This window comes from Castanea sativa, chromosome 6 (genome assembly GCF_040712315.1).
Source record: "Castanea sativa cultivar Marrone di Chiusa Pesio chromosome 6, ASM4071231v1".
Classification (NCBI taxonomy): Eukaryota; Viridiplantae; Streptophyta; class Magnoliopsida; order Fagales; family Fagaceae; genus Castanea; species Castanea sativa.
Genome location: NC_134018.1, coordinates 18552750 through 18561212, shown reverse-complemented (window position 1 = coordinate 18561212; position 8463 = coordinate 18552750). Strand labels below are relative to the sequence as shown.

The 8463-nt window shown below is 33.0% G+C and overlaps 1 protein-coding gene across 1 annotated transcript; it reads left to right on the top strand.

Annotated features, from left to right (window-relative positions):
* The first annotated feature begins 484 nt into the window (after nucleotides 1–484).
* Nucleotides 485–2327, top strand: LOC142638951 (NAC transcription factor 56). The gene is made up of 3 exons (XM_075813029.1): nucleotides 485–760; nucleotides 871–1178; nucleotides 1294–2327. The coding sequence occupies exons 1-3, from the start codon at nucleotides 586–588 to the stop codon at nucleotides 1849–1851; spliced, it is 1041 nt and encodes a 346-aa protein (XP_075669144.1). The 5' UTR covers nucleotides 485–585; the 3' UTR covers nucleotides 1852–2327.
* The last annotated feature ends 6136 nt before the right edge of the window (nucleotides 2328–8463 follow it).

Here is an 8463-nt window from a genome sequence, read left to right as displayed (position 1 = left end):
CATCATTAGGTACACAACACCATCTATATCACACTATGGGTTATGTTTATTATACACGAACTGTTACAAGTACATCTTATTTTTTAACTAAAATTCTAACTTTAAGTCACGATTTTTAGCATAAAAGTTGTGAGTTCAAGTCCAGATTTCAATTAAAAAAATGGAGTATATAAAAAACGGTGTAACAAACTTGTGTGAAACAAGCATTGCCCATCGCACAAACCCATTTGGTTCTTTATCTGTCTTTTTCTACCTAAACTTTAATTCAGCCAAAACAATAAGGTAAAATACAAATGCATACAATTTTAACAAACTGACCCATGTACCCTTCAATACAATAACGTGGCACATAACCATTGGTAGCTTAGGAAGTCTTATCATGGATTTGTACTCATATGCTGCCCACCCACAATTCTCATATTATTCTCCCCCTTTAAAACATGGCCTTGCCTCTCATATTCTCCTCTCTCTCTCATCATATCGTTTCTTCTAACCCTTAGGAATTGAATTCTCAAAAGGGTCTGATATAAATCAAACACTTCTAGCTTGCTAAGTTGCTAAGGGTTGTGACTTGTTGTGCTAGGCATGGAGAGCACAGAGATGTCACAGCAGCCAAATCTGCCACCTGGGTTTCGTTTCCACCCCACAGATGAAGAGCTTGTGGTTCACTACCTCAAGAAAAAGGCCACCTCGGCTCCTCTTCCGGTTTCAATTATCGCTGAGGTTGATCTTTACAAATTTGATCCATGGGAACTACCAGGTACAAATATAAATACATACCTATATATTTTCAATTAACTTAAAGGAAGAAGAAGAAAAAAGTTGCATACAAAAAAGTAATGTTTTTACTTTTTTTTCATGGTTTTTCAGCTAAGGCTACGTTTGGGCAGCATGAGTGGTACTTTTTTAGTCCAAGGGACCGGAAGTACCCGAATGGGGCGAGGCCGAACCGGGCAGCAACTTCAGGGTATTGGAAGGCTACAGGAACGGATAAGCCAGTGTTAAGCTCTGGGAGTACTCAGAAGGTTGGTGTAAAAAAGGCCCTTGTGTTCTATGGAGGAAAGCCTCCCAAGGGGATCAAGACCAATTGGATCATGCATGAGTACCGGTTGATTGATAACAAGCCTAATAATAAGCCTCCTGGGTGTGACTTAGGCAACAAGAAAAACTCTTTGAGGGTAATTTAATTTTCTTCATTTTATTTATTTATTTTTTGAAACCCCATTTGGATTGGTGAAGATTTGATTTGATATTATTTATTTATTTATTTATTTTTTTTTTTTTTTGGTTTAGCTTGATGATTGGGTGCTATGTCGAATTTACAAAAAGAACAACACGCATAGACCTATGGATCATGAAAGGGAGGACTCGATGGATGACATGACTGGACCTATAGCACCTTCAATATCTGTGAGCCAACAAAATATGAAACTGCAATTTCCAAAGGCAGGCGCAAGCTACGGTTCACTGCTTGACCAGAATTTGTTTGAAGGGATGGTAAGCAATGATGGGATAAACTCTGCTATGTCAACCCAGTTAGCCTCTTCAAGTTCTATGGTTCCAGCCTTAGGAATCTCAAACAACTTCAACATGAAACGGACACTCCCTTCATTGTACTGGAATATTGATGAGGAGCCATCTGGGCCTTCATCGAGCAAGAGATTGGCTTTGGATGATAATGATGAAAGTGTGACGAGGACAGATGGGAATGCTTCTAATTCTATTGCCTCTCTGCTTTGCCAGCTTCCACAAACACCTTCATTGCATCAACAAGCAATGCTGGGGTCTGTTGGAGATATCAGTCTTTTTCGGGGACCTTGTCATCTTCCTGGATTGAACTGGTATTCTTAATCAAATTCTAGTGTTGGGTATGAATGGGCATATGTTATGTAAGAAGAACTATCTCATGCAACTTAAAAAAGACAGAGTTTCCATGCAGTTCGAAGTTGTAAAGTTGGGTATACTAAGATTTTGGTTGTTAAGGGAACTCTTGAAATGGCCTCCAATTCTTCTGGGTGTATAGAAATGGAGCTGCTAATTTCAGGTGAGGCCGCTATTAGTATTTTTAGATATATAAGGTTATATAAGATATATATACTTTGTTGGTTCATGTAGAGATGAAAAGACAAAGAAAAGATGTTAGCTTTTCATATAGAAAAATAAAACAGATCAATTAGTATATCTTGCTCTGTGTGACATGTGCTACATCTTTGTATATATTGAGATCCCTACTGTGGAACTTTATTGCTGCACACGTTTCGAATAGATAATGGCTATAATTTGTCTATGTATTATTATGTCTGTTCATCTCCATCATTCACCAGGATTGTGGCCAATTGTGAGTCATTGATTAGGCCTATTCTTGAAACTAGAATGTGAGTGCTTGGTTTTTGCCTTCTTTACATTCTATAGCTGTCTTATTTTTTATTTTATTTTATTTTATTTTTTGTCACTGCATGAACCCTAGAAAGGTAAGAGATCTTATTTCTTTCAATCATCATTATCTTTGTTTCCAATAAAATATAGATTGTAAATTCGGGGAATCATTATAAGGAAGAATATGCATTATACTAAGAAATTCCAACCCATCTCTAAAAGATTGTAGCTTTTCTTTCTGCGTCCCTGTGATTTGCCAAATGAAAATTCGAAAAGTGAAGCTTAAATCTCCTTAATTTTTCTGTTGGATTATTTATATTTTTTTTTGGACATTGGATTATTTATATTTAGAGATTATAAAGCAGGAAAGCATGATTCGATTACATTCTTGTCTTCAAATTTCAAGAATTATTAATAATTAAACCATTAACATTTGACTACTATTAAAATAAATATGAATACTTTATTGGTCTAACAAGAATAATGTAATTAGCATTGACCTCTCCATAATCTGTTGGAAAAGACTACAGCTCATGCTCACTAATGTCAATGATTTTCAATATGGGGCCATACAGCTATTAATTGTATGCATTTTCTATGGTCATCATCATACGTAACAATTCATAAATATTATCATTATCATTAAGTGTTAGTGATATAATGGCCCAAGAGACCTAATCCTATTGGACTTATTGATCCTATTGTAGGTTAGTTTTAATTAGTTTAATGTTCTCTAATATATAAAATTTACATTGAATTCATTTTAATTCAAAAAAACTATATAATACAGATGTAAACGTCAAAGACTTTCCGCAATAAATGTAAGTTAACAAGCAGAACCATGTATAATTCTTCTTTTTTCTCTATACTCTCTTTCAATGACTTAATCATTCAATGGATTTAACATCTCGAAGACAAATGCCCATTAGGATTAACTTCAATTCTAATGTATCAAGAGATATTATAGGTTGTTGTATCCATATAACTACTTTCAAAAATATACAACCATGTCAATTTTTTTTGTTGGGTAAATTAGATTTTAGGGTTAATTTCAATAGTAGTGTAAGACAACTTTTCATAGGTTTAAAAGCAAAAAAATCAATATCGTACTGATATCGGTAAAATATTTTGTATCGACTATAAAATTGGTATTTGTACTCATCCAAAATATACTAGATAAAATATTGGATTCTACAAACCTATCCAGGAAATTTTTCAGGAGTTTTGGCTAGATAACTTGCATTCATGTATTTGGGCTTATAAAATATGTGAATTTAAATAATATTTTTATTAAAAAAAGATATATATAAAAAATACACACACATTAGTATATAAATACTGATAATCTTGAAATAGTACATTGATATCAACCGATACCTAAATATTTCATTCTCGTATCCAAATTGAAGTGGACTCCCTTATAAATTTGATTCCATTGTCTAAAAGGCCATCTAATTCTAATTGTAGTTTTAAAATTTTAAAATTAAATCATTAAATTTAAGATTGATACACAAATCAAACCTTGTAAATTTGATAGTTTCAAATTACATCCTAGACTTTTAAAATCATATCAATTTAAACCCTAATTTTTTATGGGTTTAATTTGGGAGGGGGCTTTTAAAATGGTATGATGTTAAAAATTGTGTTTGATTTAAAACTGGCAAATTATATGGTATAATCTATAAAAATTTTGAACTTCAGGATTCGATCTGAAACTTTGAAATCACCTCTAAAGTATAAAGTTTAAAATATAATTTGCTTGTGTGAGGGGGGAGGGGTTGATTTAGCTATGTGGAATGTCTTTATAACTATTTTCATTTTGGTACTGTTAATCTATATTTGTTTTTTGGGGTTCTAGTAGTGACATATCTCAAATCACTCTAATTTTTCCATCTTGACATACTTTAATTATGCATTCATAAATAAAACCAAAGGAAAAAAGACATTAACATACGAAAATGTATCCATACTACAAAATTCTGTACCATTTGTAAGCCAATAAAAAATGATATATGGGACTTTTAGGCATGAAAATTTTGGGGCGAAAGAATGATTCATGGGACTTTTAGGCATAAAAATTTTGGGGGGAAAGAAGATGTGACCTCATAATAAAAAATAAATTGAAATGAGTTTCATGAAAGTGAAGTTTAAAACTTATAGTATACATATTTTAGAGGTTGAAAGAAATCGATAAAAGAATAGGGCTTTGGCCTTACAAAGGTGCAGAGAACGCCAAAAACCATTTTCATTTTCAAAGCACTAACCAATCACCAAGAGCTTTTATGGGTGCATCAATCTTTCTCTTGAAAGATACCCAAATAGTTAATCAGAATCTTTTTTGTCGTCAGTTTCTATTTACTAAGTTATAGCTAGGCTGGCTGTGAAGAAAGAATGAGAAAGCACTCATGGTCATGGGCTACCAAGTGAAAGTTGATTTTACTTTTTGTTTTTTTGTTTTTTTTTGTTTTTTTTTTTTTTACTTTGACACACACAACCCATGATTTTAATCAACAAATTATTCAACAAATTTCCTTTGTCTTATCTCAAACAAAAAAAAATTACCTAGATATTTGAGTATGGGTGTCATTTTCTTTCAATGCACTTGATAAGACACAGCTAAGTTTATTCCATGACCTTGAAGTCACACAAAGTCACAAATTGACAACATAAGGCTACCTCACAGATGGCTTTCTTTGTTGCTGACTTTATGCGACCATTCTCACTATCATCTAAAGGAATCATTATCTTAAAACCACACAAAGTAAATACTCTTAAACCACATTCCTTTCTTAGGAAAGAGTACAAACAACTTTATAAAAATTTCTCATCATAAGTGCTTAGTTTTGGAATAGATATTGAAGCGATGAAATGCGCTATTATCTCAATCCACTTTAAGGATGGTGCTTTAAACAAACACTAGAAAGCTATACAAATCTACTTACATTTGAAAGATATCTGTTTTTGCTTGTCTATCAAGATACCATACAAGTATTCATGTAGGGATATACAAAATACGTATACTCAATCAAAACAAAAAAAGTAAATACAAAAAAACAAAAAACAAAAAACAAAAAACAAAAAAACATTAGGATTGGCTCACTACTTCCTAATTCAATTATGCGCTTCTCTTTCATACCTAGTGGATTATAAAACAAAAACAATTTGAATAATTATATATGAGAGAGAGAGAGAGAGAGAGAGAGAGAGAGAGAGAGAGATTTGAAGGATTAATTTCATTATAGAAATTGAATCAGTTTTAAAATCCTCAATAAAAGAAACTCCTGTTCATGCTAGAAGAGCTTTCGTTTTCATCAATTAATTAAGTTACACAAAAAATGGCGTATTAATTGATGAGCTCCTCTCCAGCCAACTAAAATTTAAAAAGAAAATTGGGGCCCCTAAAAATTGAATTGAAAAGGAGTCAAGTAGCATAAGTGTCTAATTTGAGACTGACCCGTGAATTGACGGTTGCTAATCAATTAAGCATTTGCAGGTATATACAACAGTCAACACTCGACAGTAAACGTTTCCGACACAAGGGGCTCCGAACCCACATTAATAATAGCATCTGTCAGTGCATTGCATAGATTATAAAATTTAGGGTAAATTTCATCCATACGTCATGAGGATTGGGTTAATACTAATCAGGTTTAAAATTTTTCAAAACTAATTAATTTAATTTTTAAAATCAATTTAAAGTCTGTTTAGATATTACTTATTTTGCTTAAAACTAAAAATACTGTAACAAATAATTTTAAATGTCAACTTATTCTTTTAAACGCCAACTGAAAACTTTGTAGTGTTTTTGATTTTGTTTTGTTTTTATTATTTATTTTTTATTTCACTACTTTCCCAATATCCACATTAAAATTTGAACATAAAAAAAATATTAAAAATCTTTAGCTTTTTCGACATTGAGAAGTGAAATGTCATCCAGGTCTTGGAGGCCCAGTGTGAAGGAGTTCCCAACACTAATTGAAAGAAAAGATAGGGAGCATGGTCTCTCAACCTAAACCATTCTCTCTTTCTCTCTCTCTCTCTCTCTCTCTCTCTCTCTCTCTCTCTCTCTCTCTCTCTCTCTCTCTCTCTGATATGCACGAGGTGGAGCTTCCTCTCTCTTTCTCCAATGGAGTTTGGTCTTATGAAGATCTAATGTTTTAGTTTCTTGATTTGGGAACTCGGTGGTGGTGGATGGGTTGATCGGCGGTGGGTTTGATGGGTTGATCGGTATTGGGTTTGATGGGTTTGATATGGGAACATGGTGGTGCTACGTGAGGTTGAGATTGGTGATGGGTTTGATTTGGTTTTGGTTTCATATGGGTTTGATGGGTTGATCGGTTTTTATTTTTTTTCATATGGGTTTGATCGGTTTAATCTCAGACTAGTGGCTTCTGTCTTAGTTTTGGTTTCACTGTTTTGATATTCTGTTTTGATGGGTTTGCTGGGTTTCAAGAACAAGAATAGTCAAGTTCTGGGAAGAACACGAAGAACAAGTTCTTCCAAAACAAGTTTATTGAAACGGTGCGTTCAGCCAAAAATTTCTGCATTTGTTCTGAAGTCGTGAGCATTTATCTTGGAGAGCACTGTAGCCATGGGTCCCTCAATTTAAAACGCCAAACGCAAACGTGAGGCAGATAAACGCAATCCAAACGCTTACTTTTAGTCCCTATACATTTAGTTATTTTTCTCAACTTTTTTAGAGACTAAATTGGCTTTAGGAACCAAATTAGTTAGTTTTGAAAAGTCTTAGACATGGTTGACATTAACCTAAACCTCAGAGATGTGAATGGAATTTACTCTAAAATTTAAAACCTAAGTTAAAGAAAAAATCATTGAAAACTCTGATCCTTTTAACATGTTTCAAATTTTAATCCATCTCCTCAATAAGTCTTTTTTATTTATTTTATAATTTGATAATTACCAAGGAATAATATTTAAACTTCAAATACCTCCGTTAGAAACATTAAGAGGTGTCTCCCAAATCCACTTGGACTATTTGGATAACTAGAAACAAGCTTGTCATGAAAAATAAAACCTTTATCACAAGTGAAATCTTGAAAAGGATACAATTCCTCTCCACGAAACTCTTCTTCTCCTTATAAATCAATGAGAAAATGCCCTTCAGTGACAGTTTCCACATCAATTAGAGCTTCAAATTTCTTTAAACTCAACACTTTTGGTTCTGTGCATGGTAATCCGAGTAAAGCTACTACAGGTGGTCTCATTAGAAGTTCGATGGGCTTGTGGGTTAGAAGTTTCTCTAGAAGCATAAGGATCACTCATTCTATGGTTGCTGAGCTTTAGGGCTAGGGACTTCGAGATGGTCTTGAGTTAGCAAAGAATTTAAATATCATAAAACTCTACATTGAGCTTGATGCAAAAGTTTTTGTCACAATTCTCACATCACATAATGTCTTGTCTGATTCATCTTACCCTTGTAGTACCTTCATTTTTTATTGCAAGTCTCTCTCCAGTTTTTTGAGATAGCCCACATCCACCACATTTACCACGAAGGGAATCAATGCGCGAACTTTTTGGCAAAAGATGGATCTCCTAGTAGTGATAGTTTTATTTTGTATTCGCAGCCCTTTCCCTCTATGTTGTACCAGTTATTTTTGGATGCTAGGAGTATTTCATGCCCGAGACTTTGTAATCCTTAGTTCTGTTTAGTTAAAATCCTGTTTACCAAAAAAAAAAAAAATTAAGAGATATCATTATTTTTGTTGTATATATAGGTATATATAAGGATAGGTTGTAATAATAATGTTTGAGTTTGGAGAATATGGTTTCATAAAGTAGAAATTTTGAAAATCTGAATTTTCTGGAATTTTTTGGTGACTGTTCAGAAAGGTTGAAGGGGTTTCAATCTTTGTTAAACGTTTTATGAAAAAATAACTAACTCTCCATACATGTCTTTTCATGAAACATAACCCTATGGGGATAAATAGAAGCTTCTGTTCACTTGAAAAGAAAAAAAAAATTTATACATGCCTTTTCATGAAACATAATCCTATGGGTATAAATAGAGGCTTATGTTCACTTGAAAAAATAACTAACTCCACAAAAATAGTACGTTTGAGAGAAACA